The 18,481-nt window shown below is 58.3% G+C and overlaps 8 protein-coding genes across 8 annotated transcripts; 3 read left to right on the top strand and 5 right to left on the bottom strand.

Annotated features, from left to right (window-relative positions):
- Positions 1–653: 653 nt before the first annotated feature.
- Positions 654–1,544, bottom strand: BXZ73DRAFT_39894 (6-phosphogluconolactonase; the record flags this gene model as incomplete). Its single annotated transcript, XM_048018470.1, has 2 exons — positions 654–1,230; positions 1,339–1,544. The coding sequence occupies 2 exons, from the start codon at positions 1,542–1,544 to the stop codon at positions 654–656; spliced, it is 783 nt and encodes a 260-aa protein (XP_047882920.1).
- A 253-nt stretch (positions 1,545–1,797) lies between these two features.
- Positions 1,798–2,540, top strand: BXZ73DRAFT_87428 (diadenosine hydrolase; the record flags this gene model as incomplete). The annotated part of the gene is made up of 4 exons (XM_048024562.1): positions 1,798–1,900; positions 1,999–2,144; positions 2,266–2,437; positions 2,464–2,540. 4 exons carry the CDS (start codon positions 1,798–1,800, stop codon positions 2,538–2,540), a joined length of 498 nt encoding a protein of 165 aa, XP_047882919.1.
- A 657-nt stretch (positions 2,541–3,197) lies between these two features.
- Positions 3,198–5,778, top strand: BXZ73DRAFT_97040 (uncharacterized protein; the record flags this gene model as incomplete). Its single annotated transcript, XM_048027236.1, has 6 exons — positions 3,198–3,999; positions 4,726–5,084; positions 5,148–5,164; positions 5,222–5,317; positions 5,369–5,569; positions 5,622–5,778. The coding sequence occupies 6 exons, from the start codon at positions 3,198–3,200 to the stop codon at positions 5,776–5,778; spliced, it is 1,632 nt and encodes a 543-aa protein (XP_047882918.1).
- Positions 5,779–6,692: 914 nt separating this feature from the next.
- Positions 6,693–7,961, bottom strand: BXZ73DRAFT_97039 (uncharacterized protein; the record flags this gene model as incomplete). Its single annotated transcript, XM_048027235.1, has 3 exons — positions 6,693–6,734; positions 6,793–7,685; positions 7,745–7,961. The coding sequence occupies 3 exons, from the start codon at positions 7,959–7,961 to the stop codon at positions 6,693–6,695; spliced, it is 1,152 nt and encodes a 383-aa protein (XP_047882917.1).
- A 788-nt stretch (positions 7,962–8,749) lies between these two features.
- Positions 8,750–9,546, bottom strand: BXZ73DRAFT_74044 (uncharacterized protein; the record flags this gene model as incomplete). The annotated part of the gene is made up of 4 exons (XM_048021973.1): positions 8,750–8,965; positions 9,023–9,190; positions 9,241–9,472; positions 9,512–9,546. The coding sequence occupies 4 exons, from the start codon at positions 9,544–9,546 to the stop codon at positions 8,750–8,752; spliced, it is 651 nt and encodes a 216-aa protein (XP_047882916.1).
- Positions 9,547–9,833: 287 nt separating this feature from the next.
- BXZ73DRAFT_39962 (uncharacterized protein) lies at positions 9,834–11,241 on the bottom strand (the record flags this gene model as incomplete). The annotated part of the gene is made up of 6 exons (XM_048018480.1): positions 9,834–10,172; positions 10,228–10,533; positions 10,588–10,626; positions 10,677–10,752; positions 10,800–10,999; positions 11,050–11,241. Coding segments are annotated over 6 exons (1,152 nt in total), but the record flags the coding sequence as incomplete, so codon positions are not given.
- Positions 11,242–12,395: 1,154 nt separating this feature from the next.
- Positions 12,396–15,097, top strand: BXZ73DRAFT_97037 (uncharacterized protein; the record flags this gene model as incomplete). Its single annotated transcript, XM_048027234.1, has 6 exons — positions 12,396–12,460; positions 12,514–12,632; positions 13,609–13,730; positions 13,797–13,848; positions 14,574–14,686; positions 14,750–15,097. The coding sequence occupies 6 exons, from the start codon at positions 12,396–12,398 to the stop codon at positions 15,095–15,097; spliced, it is 819 nt and encodes a 272-aa protein (XP_047882914.1).
- A 1,132-nt stretch (positions 15,098–16,229) lies between these two features.
- BXZ73DRAFT_39167 (uncharacterized protein) lies at positions 16,230–17,808 on the bottom strand (the record flags this gene model as incomplete). The annotated part of the gene is made up of 6 exons (XM_048018322.1): positions 16,230–16,568; positions 16,624–16,929; positions 16,987–17,025; positions 17,075–17,150; positions 17,199–17,398; positions 17,449–17,808. 6 exons carry the CDS (start codon positions 17,806–17,808, stop codon positions 16,230–16,232), a joined length of 1,320 nt encoding a protein of 439 aa, XP_047882913.1.
- Positions 17,809–18,481: the final 673 nt, after the last annotated feature.

Genomic DNA, 18,481 nt, shown 5'->3' with positions numbered 1-18,481 from the left:
TCCTACACCCACGTCCAACCTGATATGATAGGCAAGTCTCCGCGTAACATATGTCATCGGCGGTTTCTGACATAGTCATTTTCATTACCCCACATATCAGTCTCGGATTGGAGCGGGAACGCTAGGTCCGGCTGGGTAGGAGCCTGTCCTGAGGCTCGAATGCCTAGATCCAGCAGGAGCCACGAAGAAGGAAAAGACACTCGGAGACGGTCGTCTTGGCCAGATGCTCCATAATTTGCCTTCAGATGTAGTTGCGAAAAGCGAAGCCTGTGGCACGTCGACGTGCCTGCGTCGGCCTGCGCTGGCGTGCCATCTCCCCCGCGTCACACATGTTGACGTTGGGGATCTTTAAGAGCCACCTGTTCTTGCTACATCGCTAAAATGTCGTTCCAGACTACCCGCATGCGTTGGCTGTTGACAAACATATTGTAATCGTAGAAGTGGTACAAAACGTCGCCTTTTGCAATGGCCTTTGTTGACAGGGAAAGCCACGGGCTGGGTTCTGTGCCACCGGCATTTTCACCTCGCGAAAATGCACCCACAGTGGAACACCGTAAATTTCTGCGCCAGTTATGATACAATCGAAAGACTGCTTCCAGCGTACAACCGCAAAGACCCGTTCCTTTCCCCAGCCCACCCTCTATGCAATCCACTCACATCTTGAACGGCGTCCTTGGGTACTGGACCTTTTCAGCCGCGGCGTCATCGACAAACCAGTACACCTGCCCGGGGTGGACAGGACGGATCCGGCTCGACGGCAGACCAACTTCGGGCTCGTCGAGGATGGTGTGCAGGGTGTCCTGCTTGGCGGCGCCGGTAGCAACGAACGCGATTCGGGCGGCGTGGTTGAGGACGGGGAACGTCAGCGTGATGCGCTTCGTCGGCGGCTTCGGGCTGTCGTCGATGTACGCCACCCAGCGGTCGTCCTCGCTGAGGAGGGCGTGACCGGGAAAGAGGGACACGGTGTGACCGTCGGGGCCGGCACCGAGGAGGACGAGGTCGAAAATGGGGAAGCGCGCGGCGTCCCTCATCGCGAACTCCTGGATGAGCTCCTTCTCGTACACGTCCGCGAGCTCCTCGAGGTCGTCCTCGAGCGAGGGGTCGATGGTGTGGATCGTCGGCTGCGGGCCGCCGGGAGGGAGCTTGCCGAAGATCTCGCGCATGCAGAGCGCGTGGTTCGAGTCTTCGTGGTCGAGCGGGACGACGCGCTCGTCGGCGTAGAAGACGTGCCTGGGCGCACCAAGGTGAGCGTGAGCACGGGACCGTGAGCGGGGGATGCGGATGCGGCGATGGAAGATCTCGATCGCGCTCGGAATGCGAGAAATAAGAGGGACGCACCACTTGTCCCACTTGACGGCGGGATTATCGACGAGCTTGGCTAGCTGCTTGGGCAGCGAGCCGCCGGAGATGGCGACGGTGAAGCGTCCCTTCTTCTCGATGGATTCCTTCTGTGCTTTGAGGATGAAACGCGCGAGGCTCTCCATGAGCTCGGCGCTCGACGGGAAGGAGCAAAGCACGGGCGGGTTCGGTGCGGCGTGCGACATTGTGTGGGTTTTCACGGCTGCGTTCGCGGCGAGGGGGGTAACGGAGAGCAGAGGATGAGAGAGAGACGTGGGCGCAGGAGACAAGATAGGATGCACACCTCAGTCCGTCCGTCCATCTGGAGCCGCGGGTGCACTGAGCCCGCGCTGATGTCATTGGGCCCTCCCTCAGCGATTGCCGCCTCGTCTGGTCCCACCCAGTTTGCCCTCGTCCTCGCCCCCCGCTGCCCTGCCCGGCCGCGCGACGAGACCCGGGATGCCGCCGCTCTACTTCTCCTCCTTTGAGGTCTCCCGCCAGGCGTTCTACCGCGTCCGCCTCGCCGCCGCCATCGTCAACCTCAAGCCCATCGTCCCCGGCCGTGCGTCCGTCTCCCACCCGCTCGCGCTCTGCCGCCGTCTCTGCCTCCGAACGCTCACCAGTAGCCCTCCCACCCTCGCCCGCGCGGCCCGCCTGCAGACATACTCGTTATCCCCACGCGTCCCGTCCCGCGCCTCGCCGATCTGGAGCATGACGAGCTCGCGTCGCTCATTGCATCGGTGCAGCACGTCGGGCGCGTCATCGAGCGCGTCTTCGCCGCGGACGGACTCACCATCGCTTGCCAGGTGGCGATCCAAGCGGTCTTAACTCCGGACGTGCCGACCTCCCACTCACACACCCCGCTTCCCCCGTCCCGACCTCCACGCTCACGGCCCATCATGCAAACCTCGCGTGACGGCAAAACAGGACGGGAAAGCGGCGGGGCAGACCGTCCCGCACGTGCACTTCCACCTCCTCCCGCGCAAGACGGAGGGGGACGCGTTCCCGAACAACGACGACGTATACCCCGCGCTCGCCCATGCAGAAGGCGCACTTCCTGGTGCCCTCGCACTACGGCAAGAGCAGTCGGTGCCGCTGCGTGTGGACGCGGACGAGGATCGCAAGCCACGCTCGCGGAAGACATGGAGACAGAAGCGCGCTGGCTCGCCACGTTCTTCGAGCCGTCCGGCGTAGATGTGTAGAGGGTGGGCCAAGGTAGCGGCAGTGGTTCGTCGGTGTAGGCATGGCGCTCCTGGCAGGCCGGGCATGCGCGAGCTGGGCATAGAGCGCACAAATGAACATCCATATCTTCAGACCCCAGTACACATGGAAGTCGAGCATCCTGAGCCAACTGAACCAAGCTTCTAGTCCTTGACGAAGCAGCCAAACTCGACCTGGCAGCGTCTTGAGCTTAGCACTGCTTTGAAGCGCCACTCGTCGGTGTTGGCTGGGACATTGCGTTAGGAGTTCGCAGCGGGATTCGAAAACCGCGCAACATGGTTCGCGGACATCTTCAGGAGCCACGGGCCCATTGGTTAATGTGTCGAAACTCAAGAGTGCTCAGTGGACGTTCGGAAGTATGGACAACCTCCACCACGTGATCGCGGCGCATGACGCGCTCAGCCGTCGCGTCGCGGGGCTCGGCAAATCCGTGCTTCTGCCGCCCCCTCTCCTCTGCCCACAACCACTTCCTTGAACTCGCACCTCCAACGCATCTCCGCACCTCTTGCTCGTTGCACCTCTGTGGGCAAGCGTACAACTTTATCACCGCTCATAAAGAAGTTGCACGATAAGCTCCAAGTGCGTTCCCATGTTTTCACTACGGGACGCGCCCTAATCAGGCGCGTCGCGTCCACAAGATGAATCCATACGCGCCCCCTCTACCTCCACCACAGCACCCACAAATGGCATCGTCCACTGTTCCCGACGCCGCCGTTTCGACCCATGGCCCGTCCCCTGCAAATCCCATGGCAGCACAAGGCCAGATGCAGGAGTATCCAAACGCCCCCCTTCTATTCCGCCACCTAGAAAACACCTTCTTCCAAACGCTTGACAGAAGCTACGCCCTGACCATGGCGCGCTTCGACCGCGTTGAGATTGTCCTCGGAGGCATCTCGAAGAACACGAACGAGCGGCTCGACCAGACCGCAGCCACCCTGCAGCAGACCAAAGACGCGGTCACCGAGCTGAACACGGCGCGCCGGGATGACAACCAGACGCTCCTCCAAGTGCACGGCAATCTCCTACAGGCGTCCAAGATCTTTTTGGGCAAGGCGGAGCGTCTCGAACAGGTCATGGGCAGCCCTTCGGCGACCAACGCAGACGGTGAAGGAGCGCCGACGGTGCTAGAACGGCTCCAGCGGCTCGAACGCAGCATCGCGGAGCTGGTGGAAACCTTAGGAGACCCGACGCTGCGAAGCCTGTCGTCCTCCACCATGAGGTCGGGATCAACACTTCCCCTGTCGTGCGTCCTATGGCAGACGCCGGAGTGGATGCGATTGATCTCGTCCCCCTCTGGAACACTGGACGCTGTGGTGCAGTCGGAGCAGCCCTCCATGGTAGATGTCGGGGTGGAAGCGAGGGAAGTCGAATTGCCAAGCCCCGCATATATGCGGTACTCGACTGCGTCTCAGACGGTCTACGGTTCGTCCCCTGACCCGCGTGAGTGCATACGCATTCTATGGCATACTACACTTCGTAATATGGACTATGACTAGCTTCAAAAACGTATGCTACCACCTCAACGTATACTGCACAACCACTCGCACCCGCGAAGTGGACCCCAAATAGTATGGACAGCGGTGAGTAGATTCTACCCCACTTCTGCCTAACTAACCTCATAAGCGGCTTCGCATGTGCTATAGATGCTTCCTCGCCTTCGGAATCCGCATGGGGCCACTCTCCTGCTTACCAGGATGGCTTCGAAAACGAGACGAGCTTGGACTCTCTCAGTCGACGGGGAAGTTCTCTTGTCGACGAGCAGGAAATTCGCCGCTCCTTAGAGGGCCGAAGCTTCTCCCAGATCTCACCATACACGCTGCTACCTCATGTGAACCATACGACTCCGGCCGACAATTCCCACCCTCTCGGTCCATCACTGTATCGTCAGAAGCCACAATCAACACTACTACCTCAAGTCCAACACCGATTGCACCCCCACCCCCACCTCGCTTGCCCAACCATTCAAGAACTTATCCGCAGCGACATCTTCCATCCTTTCCAGCGTTCCACCTTCGTCCCCAGAGTCCCGTTCCGCCCCCCTGCCTTTCACGCAGTAGCACTGCGTCATCGTTCTCCGTCTGTTGAATCCTTGTCTTCCCTTTCCTCTCTCTCATCTGATGAGGTCATGGAGACGCTCGAGCAGTCTCAACCGAACCTCAACCCAAGAAGACGAGGAGGCAACCCGGCGGTCCGCCCCCGCCAGGATCAAGAGGGAGGCCAACAAGTCCTCGTCGCATGATCAACGTCCTGCCAAGCGCCGCAAAACGATGGGGGCCGTCAAACTCGAAACCTCAAGCGCCTCTCGTGCGGGTGGCGAGAGCAAGTCTGCGATCTCGAAGAGCACAAAACGGGCCAGCAACAGGCGCAAGGGTCGCCCATTCGTCACCACTCCTATCAAGTTGAAGGTGAAGGTGCCGCCATCGTCCCCACAGGTCACTCCAAAAACGAAAAGGCGATACGAGGCGCCACAGATTGGGACCAATTGCCCGTGGCCAAACAAAGTCGATGATGATGGTGCAGGCGAGGTTGGTGGTTTCGCCGCTCGACGACGTCGGAGATCTGACGATCCCGCTGACGATCCCATTCAGATGGTGGCTTGCGATAAGTGAGTGCATAGAGGACCCACAATATCGTTTCCTCCACTGACGCTTCTGTTGCTTAGCTGCAACGGGTGGTATCATTACGGTTGTGTGGGACTCGTTGAAGACGACCCTCGCGCGGAGGACGATTGGCACTGCCCCCCTTGCGAAACAAGCGAGTGCGTCTCCTCCCGAGTTTCTTTAGTTCCGCCGCCTCATATTTGTGACAGAGAAGTGCAAGAGCTGCGCCGCGAAGTGGCGTGGGAGGAGGCTGCGTGCCTCCGTCCAGACTGCGATCATCCTGGATCGGCGGAAGACACCGGCCAGTACTTCATTGAGCGTATCATCGGCCGGCGCCCATTCGACCCGGCCACCGACTGGTCTCCGACAGAAGGCGGGTCGAAGTTCATGTGGTTGGTCAAGTGGGACGGGTACGTGTTCCCTGTATTTTCATATCGACGAGCTTCCTGACGGCTTCTGCAGGTACCCTGTGGGTGAGGCTACCTGGTCTTCTGACCACTGCGTACGAAACTGCCGACCTAAAGTCGAAAACTTCTTGGCTGCAGCCGAGATCGAGAACAAGAACCTGGCGGACAAGAGAAAAGTCCTGCTCAACGAAGCCAGTGCGGCTGGGTTGTAGCGGCCCCACGCCCTCTGTCTTGACTCTTGTTCGCTTTTGTTCCAACCCGCTTAGATTTTGATATGCAGCTCTTACGGCGCTTTCGAAGTGCTGTGCTTAATTTCTCCTCGTGTAGCTTCGTGTCGTGATTCTGCACCATCGTGCTCGTATCCCACGCTCCATTTAATCAATTTAGAACTCGACGCTGGGGCTGGTCGCCGCGTCTCGCCTTACACTCATACCGTCACCCGCATCATTAATACTCTTGTTGGGAAATGCACCAAGTCCCAGCTGTGCTTGAACATATATTTCATGATTGACACCAAAACTGTCGTACCTTTCTCATGCTGCCCTTTCACTCTCCTTCAAGTTTTACGATTCACTTCGATTTCCGTTTCATCAAGTTCTGATACCATTGGCAATCGCGCGACGCTCGACTAACCTTACGTATCTTCCTCAGGTGTAGTGCGGTATCTGCGAGAGGTAGCCTCCTCCAACCATGGCTCTTCGACAAGAAGCAGCTCATTTGTGACGATTTTTTCCGCATGGGCCACGTGGGGATTCCGAGCAGCGCCAACTACCGATGTTTGTCCCTCAGGTTCATGCGATATAGGTAGTCCTGACATGCTACTTGAAACCACACAGGTACCAACGTACTATACGCGCATTTTGGTTTCCCCGCTTGCCAAGTTCACCATCTCCAGAGGAGGAGGTGGCGTGACAAGCGGGTACTCGTCCCAAGGACCACGAAGAGGTATGCGCCAGGACCGAAGTCCCTCCCTTGGGAAGAGAGGGAGACTCACCTGGGCTCAACTGATCAACGTCTTGATGTTGTGCGGAATGTCACGGGTTCTTCGATCCACTAGATGCGCCTGTAAGTACCTTTGTCTGCTGTGCGTCGAGACTGAACTGACCGTTCCTTATTGTCGACGCGCCTAGGACGCCTTGTTGCCAACGGACGCGAAGGCCTTGCGGGTCTTCATGACAGTTCAGCGGTGTCAATGCGACGAGCCGCGCCCCACGGCCGACGCTCACCTTGCCCACTAGGTCCCCGTTCTTCGCCGATATGCACTTGCGCCGCTGCTGCGACGAAGCCCCGCCGCGCCCCTTGCCCTTACCCTTGCCCGTGCCCACCAGCGCGGCGAACTCCCCCTCTACCGCCCTCGTCCCCGCCGCCCCGCCATCCCACGGGCTCGCGACGGAGGCCAGCCAGTCCCTCACGTCGCACCCCCGGAACCCTCTAGGGCCGCCGGTGTTTTCCGCGTCGAGCCTGCGGGCCTTCCGTCCCCTCGTCCTCTCGGCAGCGGACGCGCCTTCGCTCTCGCCCTCGCGCGCAGCTGCACATGCGGAGAGCCAGCTCGCCATGCGGTGCGCCGCGGAGTCGGATAACGCGGACGCGGACGCGGTTGGAGGCTTTGGTCCGCCTGGGGCCTTGTCGTTGCTGGTGCTGGTGCCGGTGCTGGCGGCGGCGGCGGTAGTGGTGGTGATGCTGCTGCCGCCGCTCCCAAGCGCGACCCGACCTCCCCTCTTCCTCTCGCGGGCGCGCTCGAGGCCGTGCAGGGCCGCACGGGGAGGCACCCCGCCGTCAGCCCCCACGGCGCGCGCGATCGGAGGCTCGGCGTCCGCCGGTGCTGCGACGCTGTCGACGACCGCGATGGTCGTGTACGCGTCTTCGCCCTGGACGCCAGCGCAGGAGTCGAGGCTGAGGTCGCCCGCCACCAGCCACGCAACATACGCCTCCTCGGTGTCCAGTACTGGGATCGAGACGTCGGCCGCCTCGGACACGCCCGCGAGCTCGTCCGCCCACTCGTCCCCAACCGCGCTCCGGAAGAACGCGTCGACGTCGATGGTCCTGCCCGTGCACGCCCGCGTCTCGACCTCGGCCGCCAGGGCCTCGGCGTCCTCGACGGTCTGCTCGACGCGCACATCTGCCACACCCGATGTCAGCCACCAGCACAGCGCCCCGCGACGGACGACGTCGACGTACCCTTGGCTGTCTCGCGCTCCTGCTCCTCCGCCTTGCGGATGCGCTCCTCCTCCTCATCGAAGATCCTCATCGCCCGCGCCGCCTCCCACGAAAAGTACTCCGCGCGCAGCCGGGCCATCGGCACCTTGACGTAGTCTTCTCCGTCCAAGCGGAAGAAGGCTGTGCCGCTCGGGGTCGCCCAGGAGCCGCCGACGATGGTGCTGGAGGTGTACGACATGTCGACCGGTGGTGTGTAGAAAGCAAATGTATATGCAGAAGATGGGTTTGGGTAACGGAACAAGGAAGATTAGAAGCGGGAGTGGGAGCAGGTTTGGTCTTATACCGAAGCGGGCAGAGGGGCCGGAGGCTGACCGCCCGTTTTTGGTGTTTGCTCCTAGGAGGAGCGGAGGCTCTGGATTCGACCTGCTGTATTTACCCATGCGCAAGTGGCCGAAGGAGACTCACCGGATGGTGTGAACCTACACCCGAAAGCCTGAAACTTCTCATTTCCCGCCCGCTAAACTGCGCGCGACCTCATGTCTCTGTTTTCCTTCCTCCCCGAGCATTCGTGTTTGTACTCGTAGTATAGCCATACCCGCACACGCCAACGATTAATGGACAAATCGGTGGCCCTGCCTTACGCGAGTGCCGATGCCACCAGCCAATTTTGAAGCATCTACTCGCTCGGGCTGAGATACACGGCCGCAGTCGATACGAAGCTGCCGATCGGCATCGCTCTAGCCTGCACTAACGAGAGCCCATGGATTCGCGCGTCGTGCCATTCAATACTGCGCAGGACGCAATAGTAGCCGTACAGATACCAATATATCCCGGAATATCCCCAGTCGGTGTCGTAGCCTCGCATCAGTCCGTCCGCACGCGATTGGTTGAGGTTCGTATTGGAGACCATACTTGAAGTGTGCGGCACTCATGAACACGAGACGAAATCAATCCGAACATTCAATACATTTCGTGAGCACTTGCATAGGAGTAATACACATTGCCGGGTCAACACATTGGTACATCTCAGCGGCGTTGGATGTTCCATCGATATTCCGAGGGCTCGGGAAGCCGGGAGGCCTTTCGAGCCAGGTCCTCCGCGAAGTCCGCAGGCACTGGCTCAAACCAGCTCCGGGACTTGGCGCCCCAGTAGGGACGCCGGATCATGCACGGGATCTTCAGCGTGGTGTGTAGAACATATCTGGTCTGCCCCATATTACCGGGTACTGCAGTGAGCCTGCCCTGTTCACCGGCCAAAAATGAGCTTTAGGGATGAGGCGGACGTAACAAACGTCTTACCTGTTGGCTGACTGTGGTTCGATCCTCAATCGTGCAGCGTGTGTATGCCGGTGCAGAGTACAACTTGTGAGCGATATGCGGAGGCGGTGGCGGTGGAAACTTCCTGTATGAAAAAACGGCAGACGAGGCGTCGATAGGGATGAAATCTGTCTTCGAGGTGATACAAACCTAGAAAGACTCGGTGAACCTCTGAAAACAGAGAGGACTGTGTGTCTTACTTCAGTGCCGCTGCGCAGCGCATTCGTCCCTGGTGGCCACATCTGCCCCTGCTGGTCCAGCACAAGCAGATCGGCATGTTTGACGGGAGGAATCTTTGCACCTTGACCAGGGGAGGAAACCATGACCTGGTTCCAGAACCCTGGCTCAAGGCACTCAAAGAAGTAGAGCACATTACTGTCAGACTGTGGCGGGGCGGGAGGTGGGTTCTGGTATTCGTGGTCGGCATGCAACCTGTTGAGCATAGATCAGGTGGGATGACGAAGAACGCACCATTCCCGGTACAGGTGGAAATGGCTCTGGAACATGACCTAGGATGCGAACAATCGTTCCAGCTTTCCACTCCGTGTCTGGGATATCCTCTTTGAGTCTCGCGTAATTTCCTGGGGCGAAGGAAAGAGTCTGAGTACGTGGTGGGGGAGCCATGTCGCAAACGACTAGAAGAAGGGAATGGACGAGTGGATGGCATGAGGGGCGAATTCAACCGGTCTTATATACCCACTGGGAGCCCTAGGGTGGTCACCGAGTCACACAGAAGCACCAGTGACGGTGGGAAATAATTGGAGTATCAACCGTATCCAGACGGTACATAATTTTAAACCCCGAGAAGTCGACGCACATATGCGAATGCGAGCCAAGCCGTTTCGGTCTGGAGGAGCCATCCCAGGATCGGCGTCCACCAAGGAAGGGGCGGTGTCCGGTGTCTCCTCCAGGTCGCCTGATCCTGCGGAGATAACCTCGACCAGTACACATCGCTAGTCACCGACCAGTCCAGGTCTGAGGGACATTTGCTGTCCAATGCTTCTGCCGAAATACGGGCAGTGGTGTCCCGGAAGAAGCGGAGAGCTTCCTCTGCAGTGAATCTTTCGTGGACTACGTGTGTCGTCATCCGGTCGAACAATGGCGCAAGAGAGGGCACATGAGCCGCCATAGGCTACACAGAATTTTGGTGTTAGTGCAAGCACGATGCACAGTGATAATGACCATACCGCCCAATAACGTCGGAATATGTTTCCCATTGACCCAACGTCCCATGCAAACGGGTTGCAGAACGGGGCTCCCCACATCATGTCATCAGGAGTGAACACTCTATTGCCAATAAACTCCGACACCGGCCGACGGCACGTTCTCAGCGATTCAGTGGGGGGGAGCTTCATGGATTTGTCGAAGTCGATTAGAGCAAACGTATGCTCAATGTCGCCTCGATTCCGACGCTTACGTATGTCGTTTTGGAGTGCATCTGCATCATTATCGACCCTGAAGTAGTCGACGAGTATGTTGAAGGTTATAATGTCCTATACATGAACGTGAGGACCCCCAAAGACTGAAAATAGCACGCGATGACTGACGAGATGAGCAATGCGGCGATTGTGTAAGAATGCAAGACCCTGAGTTACGTATGAATTCACTGGAGATCAGACATCCGCCATGTACTCACCGTCAGCATACAGTCGATGAATCGTAGGCATTCACGAGGGCTATCTATGTCTCCAATCCAATCTGTGTCTCCCCACCTGCCAGGTGTCAGGCCCGCCGTATGTGATTGAAAAGGGCACTATACCTCGGCATGCTCAAAATCGAATAGTCATAGGGGGTATCCAGTATGGCCAACGGAGGGACGATGCACGGAAATGTCGACGGATCAGTGTGACCCACGGCTTCCAGAAGAGATTTACATATGAGATTTTCTTGATCATGTCGGCCAATCACTTTCAGTATGACGTCCCTGCCAGATGAATCTCGAGCAGCGGCAACTGGTCCCTAAGATTTCGTATAAGTTTTATTCAAATAGAGGAGGAAAGCGGACGTACGGGTGTTCGGAAGGAGATCCTCTCCCCCCCCGTTCTGGAGACTTTGGCCCATGGGAGCTTTACATCGCAGGGTGACGCACCGGTTGGGGGAAGCCAATATCTGCCTGGAATTTCGTGCCAAACAGGCGGATCCTCGATGCCATATAGCTGAAGTCCTCTGCGGAGCAGCCAAGCACGGTTGCCCTCCCAGAACGCGCTTGAAGTCAAACCATTGTGCCAATGGTCAGGCTATTGTGTACGTCGTGTTAGAATATCATGAAGAAAGAGGTCAAATTGTTCGCATACAATGTGTGCTTCACAGCTGTCGTCTTCAGAGTCAGTGATGTTTCGGTGGGTATCGCTATCAGGTTCGACCATTCCCGAGGCGAAAGGGCAGCGATGGTGTATGGCCAGAGGCAGGAAGATCGGGCAATGGAAGTAGCAGTTGGGACGGTGGTATGCGACGATGCGTTGCTGACGTGGCACTCGTGGTGGGCAGTGGTGGGCAGGACCCCCGACACTCCTCTTGCACACACCGACCGCTAGGCAGCGGACGCCAAAGTTCGAAAACAAACGGGTCCCTGTCCATGCGAGCGCACGTCGATAGTATTCTGGCTGGTCGGATGGACGGTTCGTGTGAAAAGGAAGCCATACTAGGTGGGCTGAGCGGTGACTCGGACCAGAAACAACTACACTAACATAGCACTTACTCCCACAGGATGTGGTTGTCATTATGTTCTTGATCAAACTCAATGCATCCGAGATCATATCCTTGCCTTCTATTCCGTGGCGGGACCCACAAATCCCAGACGAGCAAGGAAGTTCTGATACTCTAGGAGGGAAGGGAACAAGTTTGGAACAACGGGGGTTGAAATCGGAACAACGCTCTCGGCTCTTCTCGCCGCTTGTGTTGTGATCAGAACTTGATCAGAACTTCCATAGGTTCAGCGAAAGACCACGAAGTCTGACGCAAGCAGGGGCAGATGTGCCGGCACCTCCTCGTTCATGACTCGTCGTGACCGTGAATCGAGCCCTTCGCCAGATTCAGTGGACTCAGTGATACGACCCCACAGGTCCCCGCCCCCGCGACATCACGCCGTTTTCGCGCAGAGCGTAGCGCCAGGTAGCGCCCCTGCGCACCGGCGACCGTGCGTATGTACCGCGATGCCCCGCGCGCGTGCGTCACGGGATCCTCACAAGAAGAACGACTCAGAAACCACGGTGCCAGTCAGAAGCCGGTATATACGCACCGTGCGACTTCGCAGCAGGGAAAGCCACCACCAAGGGGAAGGAGTGCGTCCAATTAGGGCAACAGTCCCATCTTGCCCCCTCCGGCCTTGCTTTGTCTTCCCTCTGGCAGGCCGACCATGCTCTACGACCCGGACACCGCTAACCATCTCAAGCCCTGGCTCATCAGGACACTCGAGCCCATGTCCGTCTGCCTCTTCTCCCTACAATCCACCCCAGTGCTGATAAATTCGACAGATGCGACGCTGAACCCGGCGCACTCGCTGACTACATCCTCGCCCTCCTCAAGCACAACGCGCCGGAGCCGGAGCTCAGGAAGGAGCTTGAGACACAGCTGGAGGAGTTCCTGGAAAATGGTGCGCCGCGTGCAACCTCGGCTCTTTCTGCGACTCACCCGCGGCCCATTTCGCACGGGCCCCCGCCTTCGTCAACACATTATTCACCGCCTTCCGGTCGAAATCCTCCCTCCCCTTCTGCTGTTCCCTGTTCATCCGACCGACCCGCCGCCAGCAACTCTGCAGTGACATCCCAATTCCTCTCGACGGTCTCTTTGGATCCTCATCACAATGTCCGACTCGCCAGGGCCGGAAACGCGGTATCGACGGCAACTAATATGCCTCGCACGGACCTTCGAAGGGCGCACGATTGAACCATGACAAAGATGCGGTCGTGGCGATAGTCGCTCGTCGTGATCCGGATGTGGCGAGCGTGCCAACGGGAGGATGAATGTCAACGGCTGTGCAGACTTCAACTGCAGACCCCCAGACCGCCGGCGGGGTATCTGCAGAAACTATTACAGTGAGTCAAATTGTGCCCTCATGCCCCGACTCCACCCCTCATCATTCGGCGTAGACAGTGGCTATTGCGCGCGGGCGCGTTCTGGAAGTACGGTCATGGGGACGATGCCGTTATCCCTGGTCAACTCTTTCCCCCTGGGCTGCGGCATGCCGTTCATGGGCACGATGGGTCCTGGACCAGCAGTGCCACCCCGACGGACCAGAGCGATGCGCCTATGGGATGACGCGACCCCGGCGAATTGCCTGTCATCCAGGACCTTCGGACGCCGCAAGCGTGCAATCACACATCAACCAGGACGGCCCTGGGCGACCTACGGAGCAAATTCATTTACAAAATCGAAGAGCAAAAGACAGTCATGGCGAAGCTCTCCTCGGCCACCGCGGAAGAGAAGAAGCCCATCATGGCACGCTTGCGGGAGTTGGACAAGGAGATGAAGCCCTCGGCTACGTCTGCCTGCGTTTACGCAATATCCGCCGCCACAAGCATCCTCGTCCACACCGCGGAAAGGGTCGACGCACGAACGCCAACGAGCAGAGTTGGAGCGGCTAGACAAGGAGCTCGAGACGCATCACAGCGAGAACGGGACACCAGGCGCGGAAGGCGAGGAGGAGAGCACGGAGGAGCTCAAGGCGAAGCTTGAGAAGCTCAAAGCGGAGGTACGTCACGACGAGCTTCTCCCGTCTCTTGCGCGCGCCGACACGATCCCCGTTGTATCATCACAGGCCGCCAGTCTCGGCATCCCTGTGTCGGAGCCAGCAGCGGCACCGTACGGCGGTACGTCGTACCGGCCGTACCGCGGCCGTGGACGAGGCGCGCGCGGCAGCTACTACAGTCAAACCCCTCATAGTGCATACCCCTCGGGAAGGCCCCCGAGGTATGCGTTATGTGGGGGTATGCAGTATGAGAGAAGCGCTTATCGTGGGAGACCCATTGACGCCCTTCTGCAGGGCGCCCTTTTGGCCGCTGGCGCGCGTATCAATCCTCACGCGCGCATTCCTCCCCCCTACATAGCCTACATACGAGTAAAGTAATCAATGACTACGAGATGGTTTTCCCCAGCCTGAAGAGAAGCTTGAAGGGCCGTTCGGCGCTCTTTCACCTGCTTCTCGAGGACAGCAAGGCCGGATTAGAGGAAGGCGAGAGGGATAGTGCGGAGGCAGGGAGAGGTGGCCTGGGGTGTGATCAGGTCGCGCGTGAGCCCCGGCCAGTCCCGACGGTTTGTGTGGCTATTCCAGGCTGCTGGCAGTCGGGCACGGAGGGCACATGGGAAAGTCATCCCGCATTTGGGCGGCATGCAAGGCATACATGTGGGGCGCTAATACTGATTATATACACAGGTATGCGTTATGGACCCCCCGGCCGAGGTATGCAGTATGCGGTATGCGGGGGGTATGCGTTATGCCCCTATACCAACTCGGGAAGAGGCCAAAGGTATGCACTATGTGGGGTAATGCACTATCACAGGTATGCACTACGAGGGGTTTGACTGTATCGCGGAGTGATGCGTGGCGGTCCGCCACGGACGAGCATGAAGCTCGACAACCGCCCGAAGAAGCTTCTCGTCAAGGGCGCCCCGGTCGAGTCTCTTCAGGCGGTGCGGGACTGGTACGAGGTAAGCGTCCGTCTGGCACTTCGGAGTACGACGTTTTCCGACGGTGCATAATTTTCTGTCTAGACGACCGGTCAAGTCGACGCCGTGGACGCCCTCGACGGCGGCAATATCCTCGTCTCGTTCCGCACGCGGGCTGCCGCCGAGCAAGGGTTCGCAAAGGGCTCCCAGATCGCTACTGTCGGTGGCGTACAGCTCTCGTGGCACGCCGGCCCCTCTGGCCCCTCCAAGACATCGACGGTCCCGGTCTCTGCATCCGCCGCGACGCTCGCCGACGCTGACAGCCGGGTGTACGGCCGCGAGGCTGCTGAGGGCGCATCCGAGGACGTCAATGAGGACTCAGCGATGCACGCCCCCGATGACATTGAAGTGGGCGGCTGGGGTGTCGACGACGACGGGTTCGGGATGATGTGAGCCTGCGCTCGAACGCCTAAAACCTCCCATTTATCGCCCGCTGAACCGCGCGCGACCTCATGTCTGTGTGTCCCTTCTGTCTCGAGCATTCGTGTTTGTATTCGTAGCCTAGTCATACCCGTGCGCGCCATCAACTGATGGACACATCGGTGGCCCCGCCTTGCGCGAGGGCCGCGGCCACGAGCTAATCCGTTGGAATTTGCATCGCCTGCAAGCAGAGAACACAAGTTGCCCCGCCTTCACCGTCATCACGCTTCAGATATACGCTTGCAGCGAGAACCCGAAGATACACGCGCGCGGTACTTGCTCACTCCATGGCCGTCGGAAGCTGCTGTGAGCAGTAGCAGCTGTAGTGATACGCAGTAGATTCTAGACCTCAGTACGGTGCGCTCGAGCAGAGTGCAAGACTGAGGGCGGCGCTGCGCGGGCGGGACGGTATAAGTGACAGACAGGACTGATGGCTACGGACCGGCGCGCGTGTATGTAAGCAGGAACAGGAGAACGCGAGGCAAGCGGAAACGGAATGGTATCGTAGGATAGACCATGGAAAAGCGAAAGTCCGGGCGGCATCAAGACAAGGATGAGCGCGCATCGCGCGCACCGCGCGATGTGGGATCAGTGTGCTGCGCCCGCGCGCGCACAGCGCAGACGGCCAACGTCCGGTGACGCGCTGCGCGCGGGGCGCGGGTCGTGCTCCAACAGCTGCTAACTAAGGCCGTGTGTTAAGAAGCACCAGGTGACCATATATATCGCTTCTGAGGCCGTTCAAGTTCACGCGAAAATGAATTGTGTCTCCGATACTACACGCGTGCGCAGTGCGCGGCACTCGTGTACACAAGGGGAAGTCAGCCTGCACCTACAATCTATTCAATGAGTGCTTCAAGACATAGTTGGAGCCCGGAGTGATCCAAGTTGCTATGAAAAACGCTGCCAGGCACATCCCAGCAACGTGATCCACGGCCACCCCATCGATACTCAGAAATCTGGGGAATAAGCCCAGTTGAGGGGGCGAAAGGCTCAGCCGGTCCTATATATACCCACTCCGAGCCCTAGAGCCTCGGTCACCGAGTCATGCAGTGATGGTGGCAAATAATTGGAGTATCATCCATATCCACACGGCATAAACAACATGTTAAATACCGAGAAGTCGACGCACATGTGCGAGCGCGAACCAAGCGGTATCGGTCTGGAGGAGCCATTCCAGGACGGGCGTCCACCAAGGAAGGGGCGGTGTCCGGTGTCTCCTCCAGGTCGCCTGATCCTGCGGAGATAGCCTCGACCAGTACGCATCGCTAGTCACCGACCAGTTCAGCTCGGTCGAGCATTTTGTATCCAATGTTTCTGCTGAAAGATGGGAGGTGGTATCCCGGAAAAAACAGAGAGCTTCCTCTGCAGTGAATCTCTCGTGGAGTACGTGTGTCGTCATCCGGTCGAACAAAGGTGCAAGAGAGGGCACATGAGCCGCCATAGGCTACACAGAAATTTGGCGTTAGTACAAGCGCGATACGCAATGAGAATGACCATACCGCCCAATAACGTCGGAATATGTTTCCCATTGACCCAACGTCATAGGCAAACGGGTTGCAGAACGGGGCTCCCCATATCATGTCATCGGGAGGAAACGCTCTGTTTCCGATGAACTCCGACGCCGGCCGGCGGCACGTCCTCAGCGATTCATGCAGAGGAAGCTGCATTGATACGCCAAAGTCGATTAGGGCGAATGTATGCTCAATGTCGCCTTGATTCCGACACTCGCGCACGTCAGATTCGAGTGCGTCCAGATCGTTGTCAAGCCTGAAGTAATCAACGAGGATGTTGACGGTTATAATGTCCTGCATTATAACCGTTAATACGTCCGAACTGACTTGAAGTAGCATACAAGGACTTACGAGATGAGCGATGCGACGAGCGTGCAGGAATACAAGACTCTGAGCAGCATGTGAGCTCACTTGATGTCAACGTTTGCAAAACACTCACTCTGAGCATGCAATCGATGAACCGCAAGCATTCACGAGGGCTGTCTATGTCCTTGATCCAAGCTATCTCTCCCCATCTGTAAGGTGTCAGGCAAGGTCGTGCGAAACTGCTATGAATATCGCACCTCGGCATGCTCACGATCGAATAGTCGTAGGGGGTGTCCAGTACGGCCAACGGAGGAACGATGTACGGAAATGTCGACGGGTCAGTGTGCTCCACAGCTCCCAGAAGAGATTTACATATGATGTTCTCCTGATCATTTCGGCCAATCGCTTTCAGGATGACATCCCTGCCAGATGAATCTCGAGCAGGGGCAATTTGTCCCTAAGGTTTCACGTAAGAATCGATGATGCGGAGGAGTAATGGGGACATACAGCTGTTCGAAAGGCCGGAATTGGCTGCCCTCCTGTTCTGGCGACTTTGGCCCACGGCAATTCCACTTGGAGGGATGATGCATTGGTGGGGGAAAGCCAATATCTGCCTGGAATTTGGTGCCAAACAGGTGGATCTTCAATGTCGTACAGGTGAAGACCTCTGCGGAGTAGCCAAGCGCGGTTGCCCTCCCAGAAAGCGTTTGAAGTGAACCCATTGTACCAATGGTCAGGCTGTCGTATACGTCGCGTTAGAACGTCATGAAGAAAGCGGTCGGATTGTTCGCATACAATTTGTGGTTCACAGACGTCGTCTTCGGAGTCAGTGACGTTTTGGTGGGTATTATTATCGAGGCCGACCATTTCTGTGGGGAAAGGGCGGCGATAGCCGTATGGATATCGGGCAACGGCAGCGGCGCCCAGTTGGGAGTCGGGACGACGGCACCGTGTGGTATGCCACGTTGCTTGTTCACACCACGCTGATTCCGGGGAAGCGAGCGCTAAAGGTCGAAAAACGGGGAGATTTTGGCCGCCGTAGTGGTGGGTCAGCTGCGCGGATCACTGGTACTTTGGATGAAATTAGAATGATGGAGATCGACAGGCCCGTATGCAACACGTCTAGAACCGACGACGAGCTCCCTAGACATGGCAAAATGGGTGTCCAGCAACCCTCAGAACATCCGCCCCTCTACTACCCAACCCTGCTCTTCCTGCTGCTATTCTTCCGCAACTTCCCGCTCGCCGGCCGCTGTTTACCCGGCACAGGGGGGCCTACGTCGCCCGAGCGCCCCGACGACACGCTCGCCGTCGATAGCGGCGTCGCGGTTTCCGTGCGGCCCCGTCGCTCCGGCACCTGCGGTTGTGGCGGGTGGAACACCTGCGACTGCCGCTCTGGCGGAAAACTGGGTTGAGTCCAAGGCTCCGGCTTCGGTGGGGGCTGCGGGCCTTGTGGCAGGAAGTATCCGTCCACATGCGCGCCGGGGACCTGCTCGCGTCCGTACATGGACGGGATGCGCGGTACGGGCGGCATGGGCGA

The sequence above is a fragment of the Epithele typhae genome (assembly GCF_022376455.1).
Source record: "Epithele typhae strain CBS 203.58 chromosome Unknown BXZ73scaffold_3, whole genome shotgun sequence".
Lineage (NCBI taxonomy): Eukaryota > Fungi > Basidiomycota > Agaricomycetes > Polyporales > Epitheliaceae > Epithele > Epithele typhae.
The sequence above is the reverse complement of the archived record's forward strand: the minus strand, read 5'-3'. Positions and strand labels throughout refer to the sequence as shown.